Here is an 18,382-nt window from a genome sequence, read left to right as displayed (position 1 = left end):
TGTTATCTTATTATCTTGTAACAATAAAGTATATATGAGGAGTTCAATGGAAAAATGTGAATAGCCACAAACTGAAAATCGTGAGGGTATAAAATTTGAATGCTTGTTGACTCATAACTGTATTTCTGTTCAACTGTTGGTTGATTATTGTTGTTGTTAGATTTCCCATTCACACAACATAAAAATAAACCACCAGTCAAACAAACATGAAGTTATGGGTCCACAAGCTTCTAAAATTGACACCCTCACAATTTCCAGTTTGTGACTATGCCCCCGTTTTCCCTGTGGATTCCTCAAATGCCATAAATTCAATACAGCCAAAATAAACCCCCTCACACCCATTTTATTATTTTTTTTTTCTGGTGCCTCCTGTTCTTTATGAGCACTCACCTGTGCCGAGAGCCCGTCTGAGTCGTTGTAGACGACCGGCTCAAAGTGCAACTGACACAGGAGATTCATCAGGTTGTCGCGGTCGAAGTTGGTGCCTTTACGGGGTGGCTTCCCCTCCACCTCGTCCACGTTGATGATGAGGAACAGGCCGCGGGGAATTTTGTGCAACGGGTACGACTGGGTGGCAGAAAAAATAAAACAACAGATTTCAGTTTCAATGGCTTGAAAGAATGTGACATCTTAGTTTTAGTAAGAGTTTTACGGCACTTGCAACACAATAAGGTCATATAAGTGCCGAAGATTAGAGGTGTTACAAGCGAGTAACACAAGCACAAAAAAGAAGGAGAGATAAGGACGATAGATGGTTTGATAGGAAAGAAGAAGCAAAACCACACCAGAGCACCAGCCAAGATGTGACATCTTAGACACGACAGGATAAGATGAGATAAGATAAGATGAGATAAGTTAAGACAACATAAGATAAGATAAGACAAGACAAGACAATACTTTATCATCCCACAGGGAAATTTCTCTTGGCTGCACAAGAGGACAGAAAAATTGAAAAAGAAAAGGGAATAAAAGAAAATAAAAAATCCGAAGGAGCTTCTTTGGAAACGCCCAGCAAGAAGAAATAGGGCAGGCACAAAATATTTTTAAACTGTAATTTGACTTTCTTGAATACATATCACCACATTTATGCTGTGCGTATGAATATAATATGAATAATGTACTGAGTCCAAACTTTCTGTGCTGTGGTTGTCCCACTGTTTGCCGTAATTAAGTCAACCTTTCAGAATCAGTACCAAGGGAGGCAATGATACTATTTTTTAACCCTTCCAGCCCCAGCCATTATGGTGTACTCCCTAACCTCAGTCCCAGCCAATACAGCAGTATTTCAGAAAAAGAGGCAAGCATTCTAAAACGTGATGTGGTACCTCTGTAATGAAGTTTAGGGAAATTTTATATAACAATGTTTAACGGTATATACGCGCTTGGGGCTGGCAGGGTTCATGCAAGTCGGACAACATCCAAAGTAACCTTCCAACCAGTCCAGACACTTCTGTTCAATAGATGTTAAAAGTAAATTTTGATTCCTAGTTAACATAAAAAAAGAGTGTAAGGTTTACTTTCACCAAATAGTTGACCTCACCGGTGACATTGTTGAGAACATTACGTTGGAGCCGGTAAAGGTAACTCTCTAACTGCATTAAAAAAGCTAAGCTTAAGCAAAAATCCCAGGCAGCACAAAAACCCCAATGACTCGTACATGTCAAAATCAAGTCATCTTCGTTTTAGTTTTAGTAAGAGTTTAAAAATTATTTTTTTTCAGTAGAGGTTTTATGACGCTCGCAACTGCATAAGGTCATATGATAGTAAGAGTTTTACGGCACTTGCAACACAATAAGGTCATATAAGAGTAGAAAATTAGAGGTGTTACAAGAGAGTAACAAACATAAAAAAGAAGGAGGAGAGATCAGGATGATAGATGATTGTTAGGAAAGAAGGAGCAAACCACACCGGAGCACCCGCCAACCACCCACGAAGTCATGATGATCATCTGTTCACCTTTTTGTAATTGTTGATGAAGAACTGCCGCGAGCTGTGCTCGACCTTGACATTGACGCAGCCGTCGGGCAGGTCCATGTGCTCCATGTCGCTGGGGATGTTGGACGGAATGCTAATGTTCTGCTGCGCTGGGACGGCCACGGGTGACGGGGCGGTGAGGGTTGGGGTGAGGGTCGGGGAGGGGGAGGCAGCAGCTGCTGGCAGCGACGACATGGGTAGAGGGGGGGCCGACAGGTTGATGGCAGGTCCGGCCGCAGCGTTTAGCGTCACTGACGACAGCTCGGACCCTGTGAGAGAAAATATATAAATGAGAGGCATTGCGGGGAAATCAGGCGCTTGCCAAAATAATGAAATCAAAGCAACCGGTATTTTTCTGTTCGTTCGGCAATTTTTTTAAAGTTTAAGTTAGTATGGGGTTTTACGGCGCTCGCAACTACATAAGGTCATAAATTCAGCTCAACACTTTTTATGTCCATGTAAAAACATAGAATCTAGTATGTGTAGGTTTTTACTGAAAAATGTTGATCAAATGCACAAAAAAATATAAATTTGCAGTTTCCAAGGACACTCAAAACTTTGGGAGTCACCAAACTTTGGTGGCCACTTTCTTGCTAATTTTACCACTGACACAAGGCGTCCGCCACTGTAGGAATCGAACTCACATCTTCTGTATGTTATGGCAAAACCCGCATAAAGGCTACACCACAGTTGTTACAGTAATTTGAGATGTGGAACTTACCTTGTCCATTCTGAGGTGGAGTCGACCCGTCCACTTGGGAAATTTCCCTGCCGTGAATTCTGATCGTCATTGTGTCTGAAGGAAGAAGGAGTTGTGGCTGTTATGGACTTTTAGCATACAGTGAGTCGGTACAATAATGACCACATTTCACTAGGAACAGATTACAATATTCTGTACTACTACTACTAGTACTACAACTACTAATGATAATAATACTACTACTAGTAATAATAACAATAATAATAATAATGATGATGATAGTAATAATAATAATAATAATAATAATTATAATAATTTAAAATGGCAATGAAAGAAAGAAAAGAAGCAGATCCCCACCCACAATCCACAAACATTTTTAAAGAAGCGAGGAAGTGGGGAGTAAAGTGGGTGCACATAATCACAATAAAGGAAATTTAGTTAGGGTGAAAGGCAGCACGAGACAAAGAGACAGACAAACACAAAAAGTTTTAGTTTTAGTAAGCGTTTTACGGCACTTGCAACACAATAAGGTCATATAAGTGCCGAAGATTAGAGGTGTTACAAGAGAGTAACAAACACAAAAAAAAAGGAGGGGAGATAAAGACGACAGATGTTTGATAGGAAAGAAGAAGCAAACCACGCCAGAGCACCCGCCAACATGCAAACAAAACGACTGTTAATATACAAAAACTATAAATGGGGTTCGTTTTTGGAAGGTTTTACGGAGCTCACAACTGCATAAAGTCATATGAGTGCCAAGGGGTGGATGTCAACAGAGAAGTCCAAACGCAGAATCAGGCTTACTCTGCTCACCTCTCTAGCCTCAACAGCACAAAGTCTGCTTCGACTATCAAGGCACCCCAGAAATAGCAGTTCATGAGAGAGTGACAAACAAACAAAAGAAGTAGAGGAAAAATGACGATAGTGAAAGGATGGGTTCCAGCACAGTATGAGTATGACATTGATAAATCAGCCCATTTACAACTATACTGTGCATAACATCATGCTAATATCCCCCCTTTGGGAATATGGGGTTCAACAGACGACAAATGCTCGTAATAATAACTATTCTTCTATTATTTTCGCAAAAAATAATGGGAAAATAATATACAACCCCCCCCCTCGCAAAAAAAAAGTGGAAAACAATAGACACACCTCCCCCCCTCCCCTTTCGTAAAAAATAAGGGGAAAATAATAGGCATCCCCCCCCCCCCCCTAAAGGGGAAAATAATAGACACCCCTTTCAAGGGGAAAATAATATACCTCTCGCCCTTAAAGGGAAAATAATAGACACCCCTTTCAAGGGGAAAATAATATACCTCTCGCCCTTAAAGGGAAAATAATAGACACCCCTTTCAAGGGGAAAATAATATACCTCTCGCCCTTAAAGGGAAAATAATAGACACCCCTTTCAAGGGGAAAATAATATACCTCTCGCCCTTAAAGGGAAAATAATAGACACCCCTTTCAAGGGGAAAATAATATACCTCTCGCCCTTAAAGGGAAAATAATAGACACCCCTTTCAAGGGGAAAATAATATACCTCTCGCCCTTAAAGGGAAAATAATAGACACCCCTTTCAAGGGGAAAATAATATACCTCTCGCCCTTAAAGGGAAAATAATATACCTCTCGCCCTTAAAGGGAAAATAATAGACACCCCCCCCCCCCCCACACACACGAGTCACCCCTGCTCTCCACAGCACCGGTCAGCACTCACCTACGGCGTCGGCGGCGTGTGTGAGACTGTTGTAGTCGGCCACAGGAGGAGGCTGGCCGCTGGTCGCTGCGGGAACGGACGCGTGCTTCTGGGAAGGGGGGAGCAGGCCGTGCTGGCTCAGGTACTGATGCGGGTGGCTGTACTGGTGGCCGGCTTCGTTGCTTGGAAACCTGAACAGGGTGGGAATGAATAACAGGATCAAAGAGTGAAAAATGTCATCGGAATAATGCTTGACAGGAGAAACAGGGTGGGAATATCAGGATCAATGAGTGGAAAATTTCATCCGGAAAAAGCATTGACACGAGAAACAGGTGGGAAATTAGGATCATTGAGCGGAAAACTTCATCAGAAAAATGCATTGACATGAAAGCAATTACTTGTTATTTACATATATCTACATATAATAAACTGTGCAAGTGGATTCGCCATAAGAAACATCACTCACATGCACGAACTAAACAAAAATGGAAACAATATTTGTTCAGAGTGACTTTGAATCTACTGAAAATTTTTTGGGACGTCAAGTATTGCAAAATATTTTCATCTTCACTCACCATTCCCCATTCATAGAAAAAGAAGCTTGTCCTAATTACGTACATAGAGCTCTCGACTGCTGCAATTAAATTTTTTTTTTGCATAAAACAATTCAATTGACTACCCAGTCAAATTCTCCTTTCCTTGTCTCTTATCTCTTAGAAATGAGACTCCCTCAACACAATGGAGCATCTAACCCCCCCCCCCCCCCAGGGCGGTGCCACTGACTGTAGTGTCTTTATGCCATTCTCAAAGGGGGGGACATTTCTTGTTCAAGCACAGTAGAAATGTAAATGGGTTGATTCTCATCATGTCACGCTCATAACTGTGCCTGATCTACTACAGGGAACTGCTGCTTTTTCTTTCATAGTCCTTACTATTGTCATTTCCTCTACTTCTTTTGTATGTTTGTCACACTCTTGCGACCTGCTATTTCCGGGGTGCCTTGATAGTCGAAGCAGACCTTGTGCTGTTGAAGCTAGAGAGGTGAGCAGAATAAGTCTGATTCCCTGTAAGGACTTCTCTGTTGACACCCACCCCTTAGCACTCATATGACATTATGCAGTTGCGAGCGTCGTAAAACTTTCTACTTATATAAAGAAGCATCTCCAGATCTAATAGGATTAAAGTAAAAATAAATGTGATTTACACAAAAGAAAAGTGGAGGGAGGTAAATTATCATGAAATGAGGCAAATAAAAATTCCACGAAAGTTCTATACTATACTCCTTGAATATTTCTGTTTTTCTTTCAAATGGGCCATCCTTACTCCTGCCACTGTCAGAGATTTAAAAATAGGAACATGTTGTTTTTGTTTTCAAATCCCTTTAGCTGCGAGCATTTCGCTCTAAAAATAGGAACATGACAACCAATAATACCTTGTCAGTGGATCTGACTGGCGACTGAGCTGTGGAAATGGCTGGACGGTAGACAAATCGGGACGGAATGGCTGTGGTATATGAGCTGGTGAGTTGGTCATCGGAGACGCTGAAGACATGGAGGGTGGTGGTACAAGTGGTAGACTGGCCTGGCCGGTGATGGTCAGCTGTGCAGAGGCGGGGCCCTGCGACGTCTGTTGGGCATATGCCGCCATGTAGCGGACAGGGTCCGAAACGTTTGGGTTGTGGGCGACCGACTGGGGGTTGAGAACGGGAACCACGGACAGACTGTTGTTGCAGGATAGGGATCTGTCCGACTCCTGGGCTATGAAATGTTTATTGACGTAGCGCGTGCTGTCTTCTTCGTAGCCGTGAGAACCGTTCGTGATCTCCTCCAGGCGCATCTTTTTCTGGGGCGACGCGGAGGTGTTTTGGTATTCTATACACAAATGGTTGTTATCTGGCTCTTTGATTCGAATAACAGAAATTGTGGGTTGGGAGTTCACCGGCTGTACAGAGGGCGGCTGTATTGCTGCGTCTATCGTCTCTACCGAGGCGGCAGGAAGGCTCGAGTTTCGGGAGGGGGCAGCTGTCGGCGATGCGACTGTGTTCGCTGAATTCTGGGGCTGCTCAGCCGTGACCGCTGGTGTGTTGGATGTTTTGGAAGGGACTTTGAGATATTTGGTCACAATCTCCTCCTGGTCATCTGCCTCAAGCGCCTCGCAGAATCTCTCGAAACAGTCTTTCTTGGGAAGGTAGTTCAAAAGCTCCTCTGCTTGTTCCTCTGGCGTACGCTTCATCTGTTGGTAACAAAGACAGAGAAAAACAGTGGGTAGGCCTGAGTTTCTATCGAGGGGGTGGTAGATTCAGTTTTCTGAGATAAGGAAAAGCATATTATAAAAACTAAAACACCCTCATTCATTCCTGTACAGGAACTGTAAGTTTCAGTACCGAAGTGAAGCTATAAAACTTTCCACGAAGCACTGTAACATAGTTTTGTCATACCAAAGAATCATATAGAGGAAAATTAAGAAGTCCTTGTATAAACTGAAGCATCTTGCGTGAACTACACAGCAAAAAATTCCCATAAAAGCTTTTCATATTGGGGAAAACAGCAAGAATAGAGACTGGAATCAATCAAATAAAATCTTACTCACAATAAGATCTTAACTTGTTGTATCGAAAGCAACAAGAAAGAGAAGCAAAACTTATAGCCTTGCTAACATCATAATGCACTACATAATAAATGTATCAAGTTTTGAATGAAAAAAAAGAGAAGTAGATTAGTAATAATGAATTAAGAATAGAAAACATACACATTTGTGTTAGAACGCGGAGGAATCAGGCTCTTGTCAATTTTGGGGCATATGAAGTTATTGGTATCATCTTAAAGCTTGTCTATTTGTCTTACTGTTCATGAAAACAATATCTATTTATCTAGGACACAAGTCAAGATATTGGTGATTGAAGGTGGTGGGGTGGCCAGGTTTCAGAGGTAAAATTAGTGAGAAAATGGCCGCCAAAGTTGAGTTATTACCTAAACTTGAGAGCCCATGGAAACTGAAAATTTACATCTCTTATACATGCCTTAAATCAATGTTTTTCAGCACAATCCACACAGAAATGTGTTCTTTAAAGGGCATGAAAGGTGTTGAGCCAAAAAATTAAAATTTTATAAATATTTCCAAACTTGCAAGAAAATGCTACTTTCTTCACTTTGACTATTTTGACAAGCGCCTGATTTCACCACGCTGCCTCACACACATATATATTATATCAATGGTCATTTTACAGACACAGAACAGAAGGGGATAAGAGACATTCCTTCCTGCAATGCAGTCAGGGCTATTACAGAGTAACACACTAACCAACACTGCAACAGAAATATCTTTGATTCAAACACTGCTCAGGACAGCAGGCCAACCATTAGTAAGCCATTATATTATACCTTTATGTTATTTACAGTTCGTTGATTGAGAATTTTCTTGGCCATCAGCTGGGTGAACAGCCCACCGTCCATGTTGAGGTTCTCCACAAGCTCCACTCGTCGAGTGATCAGGATTTCCTTCTGCTCTTTCTCCATGATCAGCCGCTGTGACAGTCAACTACAGCTTTTATGTTGGAAATACCTGAAATACAACGAAAACGTAACCGATAGCCGTACAAATCGAATGAAAACTTAACGTTTTTTTACACCCTCAGTGACATAATTGGTCGCTTTTAATTTAAGGACAAGCTGGCTAACCCAGATTTTGAGAGTTTCCAGAAATCTTGACCTACACCAAAAGTGGGCATTGCCCTATCAATAGGAGAAGTTTGGTTTCATTGGGGCGAATATTTATTTAGTTACATAGAGAACTCTCCTTGTTCTTTTAATGAAACTGAACAAGGGGCAAAAACTTTACCTTCAATTTCAGCATTTTATGGGATAGCCCACTTGTGCTTAAAAGTGACAAATTAAAGTTATCTCGGAGATGGATTCAGGCCGAAGGACTAGAACCCAGATGGCCGTTGGATCAGATAATAAGTAAAGTTAAGTAAAGTAAGGAGGTGAATTGCTTCCACTCTCGTTTTAGTAAGAGTTTTACGGCACTTGCAACACAATAAGGTCATATAAGAGCCGAAGATTAGAGGTGTTACAAGAGAGTAACAAACACAAAAAAGAAGGAGGGGAGATAAAGACGATAGATGTTTGGTAGGAAAGAAGAAGAACACCACACCAGAGCATCCGCCAACCACTCACTGCTTCGACTCTACCAGTCAGGGTTAACCTGGGCTGCCAAGGATACAACATTCAAGGAGACAGACACAGTTTGTTTTTAACCATATTCATTTGTATTAATAAAAATCCTGTTAGAAAAGGCTTGACTTTTACAATGAGACAGACAAGACATAAAAACAAATCTTCAATCAAGCTTACAAATTGGAGGTTCGGAGACACATCATCTGAGACTTTATTCATTAACACAGGCCCATGTCCCTCTGAGCTCTAAATGCAGGCACGTGGCTGAACACATTATGATCATCTTTACAAACTCCTGAATATCTTTTGAATGCCATCATCATCACTACTTTTATGATGTGAGAAAAAATTGTGTCACGCCACAGAGGAATCAGGCGGTCATCAATTTTTGGGCATGTGGAGTTATTGTTATCATCTTAAAGGTTGTTTATTTGCTTTGCTTTTGATGGAAAAAAAATCCATTTATCTTGAATAGGAGTCGAAATATTTGAGATTGAAAGATGTGGGGTCGTCTGGTTTCAGAAGTAAAATTTGTGAGAAAATGTCCTTGGTAACTGCAAATTTACATTTCTTGTGCCTTTAACCAAGGTTTTTTCATAACTCCACATATAAATGTTTTGAATATAAGGTGTCATCCAAAAAATACAAATTCGAAAAAAAATTCCAAATCGGCCGAAAAAATGCTGATTTCTTGGAAATTACTACTTTGACGGGTGCCTGATTTGACCACGATGCCTGACAAATGTTACTTACTATTGTAATGCTAATGATGAGTCCTTATGCCGCAAAAGACCTCTCCTGTAGGCAGAATCTCATGCTCATAACTGGTTTAATTATGCATGGCCAAGCTGAAAATGGTAAAAATAGAGCAAGTCAATTACAAAGTCAACAATGAACAACAGCTACTCACAGAACGGTCAGACCCCCCCCCCCCCCCCCTCCCCCAAGCAAACCAGCACTGTTTCCAAATGGAAAAGAAAAGTATGGAAGGAAGACCCGACTTTTTAAAGCATCTTTGTACTACTGAGAGTTAAAAAAAAACAAACCCCAGAAAATTATCAGTCTCTCTTTGAGAGCAGCCAAAAAAACCTAAATCTAAAGGGGCAGTTTACGTCCATAGGAAAGAACGATGGCTAGACAAGAACCTGTTAAATCATCCCCTGATCAGTATGTTTTTATTTAATGTCATGTAGGTGTTTTTTACGCCCCCATCCACACAATTTAGATCACTTTGGAGGCCCAGGCCAACCCGGGTTGAGAAGGATACAACACACCAACAAAAAACCCCGGGATACTTGATAAAATTCTCCCCAGATGGGAATCAAACTCGGGTCTCCTGTATGCCATAGCGAAGCACCTAATCGCTAAATCACAGATGTCTGTATATCAGTATGTTAGCATGTGGTTAGGGTAGATCTACGTAACGATAAAAGTAGAAAAAAAGAAATTTTTTTTTATTGTGAACGAATAATGAAGCTCCAAGTCCAATATACATACTGTCACACACAGTCAACATGCATTGCAGTTAAGAAAAGAATAGGAAGTGACAAGTGACTGCCTGGCCAAATTTGTCTAAGGGCACCATAACAATAGTCAGGGGGCCCTCGTGGTCTTGAGGTTACAGTGTTCGCTTCTCGTCCAATAGGTCCCGGGTTCAAAACCTGACAGTGACGGAAAATTTTCTTTTCTCTTTTCCTGCTCTCTCTAACCATGTTCTATTGTCTGCTTTTATCTTCACTTTCAATCAATAGTCACTGTGCAAGTGAGCACAGATATATGCACAGTGACATGGCAGTAGTTACACAAATCTCTGATATGAACCACCAAAATTTCAGTTGACAAACAGTGTTCAAGGGAATGATCTAGATCTTAACATTATAGCCTATAATTATTATAAATTTTTTTTTGCCACTTCAAGATTACCACAATTTCTTCAGTTCAACAAGTTTAGCCCACGCTTCTACACCAAAAATTAGGGACAGAATCCCAATGTAAAAAGAAACTTGACCAGTCTGACAAAAATGTTTCTTGTTCTTCTTGGAACAAGGGAACTAGATCTATACTATGCTATGTTTACAACTTAATGAACGTGTTAGAGAGAGACCGGATTTAGGAAGCTTCAGATGTCTTTTACTCTACTATACTCTACTGTCTAAGTCTTTATCGAAGTGAAACCGTTTCAAATGGTCCTAGGCCTATATATAGTAGATCGTCTAGAGATGTAGGCCTATTGTAGGCGTCCACCTCTATTCTCACCCTGGATGAGAATAGCGCAGGCGTGCCTTTTGGCTATTCTCACACGGTGTGCATTCACCGTTATAGTTAGCCTTGGCCAACCTGTGTAGCCATTGCGTTCACCCTGAACCACAAAATTTTACACTGTGATAATATAACAGAATTGTAGAATTTTGTGCCGTGAGCAAACGTTCCAGTGCTCTTGTGTTACTACTGTTACTGTTAGCCTAAAAGTGTTCAATTTTGTATGTGGACTGTGGGCAGTGGAGAGAGAGAAAGAGAAAGAGAGAGAGAGAGGAGTAGCGCGAGAACTTCCGGGCAAAACAAAATGGTGACCCGCGTAGTTTGGCTCGATTCGAAAAGTTAAACAGCCGTAGCATCTTTGTAGATGATCAAATTAATTTACTTTTGTGTTTTAGCATCATTTTTTAATCTTTGTTTTGGTCAATTTGATCGTTCACATCGATAGACAGTATTCAGAAAAAGAGAGAGAGAGAGAGAGAGAGAGAGAGAGAGAGAGAGAGAGAGAGAGAGAGAGAGAGAGAGAGAGAGAGAGAGAGGGGAGGAGTAGATCTTGCGAGAACTTCCGGGCTAAACAAAATGGCGACCCGCGTAGTTCGGCTCGATTCGAAAAGTGAAATAGCCATAGAGCACCTTTTTTGTAGACGATCAAATTAGCTTACTTTTGTGCTATAGTTCATTATTTTTTCTTAGCTTTTTCAATTTGATCATCCACACCGATAGACATACTCAGTCCGAAATGGGAGGACTTCCGTAACGAGCGACCACTATGAGACAGAACAGAATTGAGGGCTAGGGGTAGGGGTAGATGTAGGGGTAGGGTTTGTAAAGGGTTAGGGTTAGGCCTCTTCTTTTATTGTGTTTTATGGGGTGGTCGCTCGTTACAGAAGAAGTCCTTCCTCCGAAATTAGGAAAAACAGGTCTTGTTTCACACCGGGTGAGAATAGCCAACGCTGGCAAGTCTCACCCGGGGTGAGAGGTCGATCGTATTTTTATTTTCACCCCGGGTGAGGATAGCCACTTACATTGTAGGCTATTGATTGGGAACATTCAGACCAGGGAGACATTGATGGCTCAAATCGTCGCCTTACTTGTGGTGTGTAGAGTCAAGTGTGCAGCGTCAGTAAATATAAGAGAAGGGTGGCACAGAGACTAGGCGTTCATAGGACAACACAGGTCGGACAGGTGTCATTCTTGTCCTCAGCCTCAGAATTTGAAGGCAAGCACACAACAGGTCCACCAGGGACGAGGATTCCAGAGCAATAGTATCGACAAAGAAACGGAGAATACCAAGAAGATGATCTCTATTTGACAGAAATTAGGAACACATGAATAAGAGATTTGAGCTTTAAAATAAAGTAAAAACTGTAGTGCCCTACTTACTTCGCCTAGGATACTCTGGACATGCATGAAAAGTTGGAACTTGCACTTACCTGTCTGGCACTGCTCAGAACTTCCATACCATTCTTCTCTATTTCCAGATTTTTCTACGAGTCGAAAGGAACCACAGCACCACTGGCTTTGAGGAGGCCAGTCAATGTGCCAGAGTCTGATTTTTGTCGTCGCATATGGTGCACTTATGGGACGAACAAGTAGACAAGCGTGCACTGTATTGTTTTTTGGTTGATTTTTGCTAATTTTGAACTTGTGTCCCGCATTTAAGTCTGCCACTGAAAATGAGAGAATAATTTAAGCTAAAAGCTGACGCTTTCACTTCAACTTTGAATTATGAGCGTAACATTGCTCACTTAATAAGAACGTATTTCTGTGCGTCTGAGATTTCAAGACATAAGGAAAGTTGAAATTTATGGCAAAATAATTCAGTAGTATGATAGAGTGTGAAGGCAGAAAAAAAGAATAATAGTGTGGTAAAAGTCACACCCAAGACTAACACTAGAATTCTGTGGTTGTCAGTCTTGGATCACACTCCGCTGGCTTAAACTTATGCCTTGACAAACCGGCAAACTTTGTAATAAGCAGTAAATCTGGTGAATGTTTACTTTTTACATTTTATACTGCGAGCGAACGCTTGCAACCCTCAGCTGTAAGGTAGTTTCTGTTGATGCAGTATACAAAACAAAGTAAGCCCCTGCCTTCCTCTTTGCTGTCTGCTGTCATTGAGGACAACTTCGTGAGTGGTAGGCCTGCCGTTTGACTTAAGAACAGTTAAAATTAGTTTGTTATCACCCTTTTATGATAAGATATTTTTTAGCTTGCAAAGATCTCGAACTCTTTTTATTGCTACTTTCACTTTCTTCATTAGATCTAACTGGCTCTGAGACTCAGAATTTTCTTAGAAAACACGATCTGATCCGGGATTGATTTTTTTTGCCGCAACTGGCTTTCACTTTGGAGTAGATCTAATCTAGATATAGATCTAGAATCTAGATCTAAATCCAGGCTTTTGCTGGAATAGGTAGGTCTAGATATCTAGATCTAGATCTAGTTCATGGGTTGAAATCTACTCTCTTGTCCTTATTTTAACACTCAAAAATTAATGGGAATTCAGCTGTGCTGTGAATTGTGAAAATTATAAGTTGGCACTTCCTGACTGGGGCAGCCCAGTTTGTCACAGGCCAGCACCGATAGGACAGGATCATGTTCGTCCACTCTTTGATGGTGTCGAACCACCTCTTTCTTTGTAATTTAAGTTTTTTATTCTCCACCTTCAAATTGATTGTGTAGAGATCTACAAGCGAATAGATAAAGAACGACAACTAAACGCCATTGGCCTATATTTATAGTAACAGCCATCTTGTTTGACCTCGCAAGGGGGATGCCCACCTTGTCAAAGATTCTCTACTACTTCTTGTGCTTACTACAAAACTTTAAAATAAACGATCCGGATAGAAACGGTCAGTCATTTGCACTGCGTAGTTGAACTTTGTTTGAACTTGCTTTCATACGTAGGCCTACTCTTAGTCTTCTTTTTCTTTTCAGTTTATGTAGTGTCCAGCATCAGAATCAATTTGGGTGAAAGAAGGGTGATGCACTATCTCAGACAACAGAACTGAACAGTTCTGCAAGTTGCAAAGAAAATAATCCGAGTCGGCACGTTGCCATCGTGCTGTCGTGTTGCCACCATGACTGACAAAGTGGGAACCCATCATGACGTCAAACAAGATGGCTGTTACTATAAATATCGGCCAATGGCGTTTAATTGTTGTTCTCTAGCTATCCGCTTGTGTGTAGAGATAGTCTCTAAAATGTCAATTTAGCTTACAAGTGTTCAATATTTCTTCCGTTTTGTATGCAAATCAAATCAAATTAGGTCTATTCTGTAAAATTTGGACAATGAATGTTTTCTCGTTAAAAACAGTTGAAAAATAAAACATTCATATTATCAATCAATCTTTCATTTACTCTTTTTGAGAGTGTCAGTAATATTACTATAACTTTCATCATGGAGGGCACAGTCGAGGCGGGATGGGCCTGCGACAAACTGGTGTGCTTCCCTTCCTAACTGTAGTCAGTCTCGTTCATAACAATATTGTTCTGGATTTACGTCTAGATCTAGTTGTAAAAAAAAAAATCTGAATTGTATACATATATGCTTGATTTTCCAGATTACATAGCATCTCTCTTTTGTGTTTTTGTTTTTTCTTTGAAGTGAAACATAGAGGATACGTTTAGGGCGCACAAGTCCAGCCCGTCTATGAAGTGGATAGCCAGCTCACTCTTCTCTCAGACACACTGTATTTTGAGGTCTTTTCGAGTGGGTCGTCTGTGCACTGCCAAGATGGCCTCTTCCTCCTCACCTAGTGGTGGAAACAGTGTGGTGCCTCAAAAATCTTTGATTGCTGTGTGTCAGATGACAGCAACTTCAGATAAAGAAGAGAATCTGAAAACTGTGTTGGAGCTCATCGCTTGCGGCACTCGCAGAGGAGCTAAGGTATAAAATGTATTTTTTAGAACATATAAGGATCAAGTGAATGAAAATTGACGGATGAATATTTTAAGGGCAAATAATAAAGCTTTTAAATACCTTTTACTTATACTGTGAACAATTTATGACCATCGTCATGCAGACAACCCAAGTTTTGCGCAATGATCACTTGATGTAGATCTAGTTTATTATTACTTTTTGAAGGGAACAAGATTTTGGCACATCTTGACGGTGCAAGATAATGTTATGAATATTGTGCTAGATAAATAGTTATTGCTACCATGATATAATTAGCTGACTCGAACAAGTTTGATTGATTTATTACTTTTTAGGGAAAAGTTTTAGTTTCATTATTATGGAAAAGTTAACTGTTTTAGAATTATTTTGTTCATCCCTTTTAACAACACATTGAATTTTGAACTACTCTGTTTTATACGATAAGAAATGTGATTGAAAGGTTTAAAGAAATGATAAAGTATCAGTATATAAACCATGATCTGTTACAACTTGAATTGATAACGTGTATATATGCAAAGAGGGCTTTGGTGATAATAATGACATTGTTATTGGCTTGAACCATAATATTATTACCATAATTTGTTAATCGATTGTTCATCTGAGTCCCTTTTACGACTTATTCCACAGATGATCTTTCTGCCAGAAGCCTGCGATTATATTGGAGAGTCAAAACAACAATCAGTTGATTTAGCTGAGCCTCTGAATGGGAACTTTGTACAGCAGTGTCAGAAAGCTGCCCTGGAACATTCTGTTTGGCTCTCAATTGGAGGCTTCCATCAGAAGGTAAATGATTATTATAACTGTTAATGGCATACTAATACAATGATGTCACTCATACGAAGGAACCAATATTCTTCTTCCTTGTTCTGGATGACAGCAGCTAGACAGTCAGTCCAATGTTGCGTACAAACTGTGCAGTCCACTTCAAATCTGAGAGACTGCCGTAGAGCTTTCTCTCAAGAGTCAAGAGGAGTCACATTCTGCCACGTCTGTGTATGAAGGGTGGTGTAAGGAACCAATATAATAATAATAATAGCATTTGTTTTGCGCATATCCCCGCTCGACAGCAAGCCCTGTGCGCTTTACACACTGTATTATAACTTCAGCAGACCATAGAACAGTCAGAAACATTCTCAGCTTCTTGGGAAGCATACATTACAAGCAGCTGATTAAGTGCTAAAACACTAAGAAACTGACAAGATCTTTCACTGTCTATAGCTGAGTACCCTTTTCAACCTGGGTGAAGTGAGGAACATTCGTGTAAGTGCCTTTCCCAAGGACACAATGTCGGCCCCTGATGGGATTCGAACCCATGACCTTACGGTTTTGAACCTTAGAGCCTAATCACTTGGCCACAGATGCCACCTTGCATGGAAAGACATTTCTGAAGGCTGTGTGTGTTCAGATAATGCGATATTTTGTCATTATCCTTGTCTTCGTTGTTGCTTTGGCTACTGCTGTCCTTCCCAACAAATCTTTGACATTGTCCTGTCTTTCTGAGATTAACAATTTTTCTGCTAATTTTAGATAACAATAGCAACAATAAAAACAATAAAAATAATGATAAAAATTATAATAATTTCAAAAAATTGAAATAGTTAATATAATAATTATGACAATAAAAATTTAATAAATTGTATTTATGCGGCGCACAACGCTCCAAGGAAGTAGGTGCTATGGCTGTACACTTTACAATTACCCTGACAGAACTAAAGACAATCTGAAATGTTCTCAGCGTCCAAGGAATCGTTCCTGAGACAGTTTGTTTTATGGAAAAAAATCAAAATAAAACTAAATAAATCTTACGCAGATCAGTAGATAGATGAGTATGTATCAGCTTTATGTTGAATTTTACGACCTTATTATAGTGGAGGAAGAAGTAAGGTGGAAAGTGTTTGTCTGTGGCCTATACCCTGATGCAAGGTGACAAAGCCAATGATGATGGAGATGGAGAAAGAAATGTGATGGATTGAAGAAATGGTTAATGATGTTCAAATATTTTGTTGTTTTAATAAATAAATAATAAATAAATTGCACTTTTATTTATCCCAGAAGGGCACTTTGGTTTACTATGGCAAACATACATACATACATACATACATACTTAAAGACATAATTATAAATATATGTACCTACATAAATACATATTCACAAATACATACATAAGTACTCAATATTACACAAATACAGAACAGTTTACAACCATGCCATTGTCGGTCGCCACTGTGCAGGCCCTGTATTTTGAGCTAGGGTTGTCATGTCTTGCTCAAGGACCCCAGTGACCACCCATCTGATCCCCGTGTCACCGACACTTGCTTGACATTACTTATTCGCATGTTTCTCCCAGAAATATTGTGCTGATCACATGATGTAGATTGTAGACCAGTGGCCTTGGATTCACCAGTCTAGAACTCTTTCCCCGTATAATATTATGTCATCACCATCATTGCCTTTTTCACCCTGGATCAGGATATAGACCACGGACTAACACTTTCCACCTTTCCCTATCCTGGGCTAGTCACTTGATGTCACTCCATGTCTTCCCACTTTTCTGTACCTTCATTCCCGTGACTCTTCTCCAGGTTCCACGTGGTCTTCCTCTTGATCTTTTACCCTGTGGGTTTCAATGCGAATTGATTATAAAACCATCTACAATATTATGTGAAATATAAAAATTTTAAACATTTTCAGGCTCCTGCAAGTGAAAATCAGAAACTTCTGAATACTCATGTCCTCATTAATGACCAAGGGAAAGTGGAGGCAACCTACGACAAGACTCATCTGTTTGACCTTGACATTGCTGGCAAAGTGCGGCTATGTGAAAGTGACTACGTGGTCCGAGGAGGTGGAATAGTTCCTCCCGTGGCCACCCCAATTGGCAGAGTTGGCCTGGCAATCGTATCCTTTGACCTGAATTTGATAGTGCTATAGCCTGATCTATGCTTTGTATGTGTTGTGTTTTCCTTTTTTTTTTTTCTTTTTTTTTTTTTGAATCATTTACTGTTTTTGTTACAATTTTTCTTTCTTTCTTTCTTTTTTTTTTTTCTTTTTTGTTGTTGATCATTTACTGTTTTTGCTACAATTTTATCTTTCTTTCTTTTTTCTTCTTTTTTTTTTATATACCACTGTACTAACTGTTCAAAAGTGCCACCTGTCCAAGTCCATCACCTGTAGAAATGACCACTTACCATCTAGATTATAACCCAACGACCAGGCTTTAGAACACTCAGGAACATTTTTGACTTCCCGGGAGGCATACAGCATGTAAGGATAATATAGTAGTAATGAAATTAATTAGCAACTTAACCCTATCCGTAGGCCCTGTAGTCATTTTGTACCCCTGGGGTTGTATTCTTCACATTTTAGAATACTTCTAGCCCGAAGATCTCTTTGAAACTTTCAGTATTTTTTCCAAAAATGAATTTGACGGACTGCTATGCAAAGCATGCGGATCAGATTAACGAGAAAATTTCCTCTCTGGAATGTGGTGGCACAGAGTTCCCCACGTCGTATGGATACCATAGTAAAACACTGAACATAGATAGGGTTACAGCTTGTTCATTTGTCTAGTTTTCGATTTAAAAAATACCCTTCTTGATAACTGAAACTTTACCTATTTTGTGCCTTTAATCAACGTTTTTTTCAGTAAAATTCATATGGAAATGTGTTATTATC

At 40.1% G+C, this 18,382-nt stretch overlaps 2 protein-coding genes across 5 annotated transcripts in view; one reads left to right on the top strand and one right to left on the bottom strand.

Moving 5' to 3' along the window:
* Positions 1–394: 394 nt before the first annotated feature.
* Positions 395–12,350, bottom strand: LOC101856491 (cell death protein 3; the record flags this gene model as incomplete). The annotated part of the gene is given in 8 exon segments (XM_005113209.3): positions 395–567; positions 1,957–2,243; positions 2,696–2,770; positions 4,394–4,563; positions 5,805–6,604; positions 7,753–7,933; positions 9,301–9,395; positions 12,237–12,350. Coding segments are annotated over 6 exon segments (1,640 nt in total), but the record flags the coding sequence as incomplete, so codon positions are not given.
* Positions 12,351–12,811: 461 nt separating this feature from the next.
* The window catches only part of LOC101855926 (nitrilase and fragile histidine triad fusion protein NitFhit), a 21,592-nt gene continuing 16,021 nt past the window's right edge, over positions 12,812–18,382 (top strand). The window contains exons 1-4 of one of the 4 annotated variants that reach the window (XM_005113206.3): positions 12,812–12,934; positions 14,414–14,695; positions 15,335–15,490; positions 17,399–17,605. In XM_005113206.3, the coding sequence (XP_005113263.1) occupies positions 14,459–14,695; positions 15,335–15,490; positions 17,399–17,605 (600 nt within the window). In that variant the 5' untranslated portion in view covers positions 12,812–12,934; positions 14,414–14,458. Of the gene's footprint in view, positions 12,942–13,113; positions 13,220–13,242; positions 13,445–14,413; positions 14,696–15,334; positions 15,491–17,398; positions 17,606–18,382 lie in introns of those variants that run through there. The other 3 variants (XM_013090950.2, XM_005113207.3, XM_005113208.3) reach the window with 3 other exon arrangements.

This window comes from Aplysia californica, unplaced genomic scaffold (assembly GCF_000002075.1).
Source record: "Aplysia californica isolate F4 #8 unplaced genomic scaffold, AplCal3.0 scaffold01717, whole genome shotgun sequence".
Classification (NCBI taxonomy): domain Eukaryota; kingdom Metazoa; phylum Mollusca; class Gastropoda; order Aplysiida; family Aplysiidae; genus Aplysia; species Aplysia californica.
Note: the sequence above shows the minus strand (reverse complement) of the source record. Positions and strands in the feature narration are given on the sequence as shown.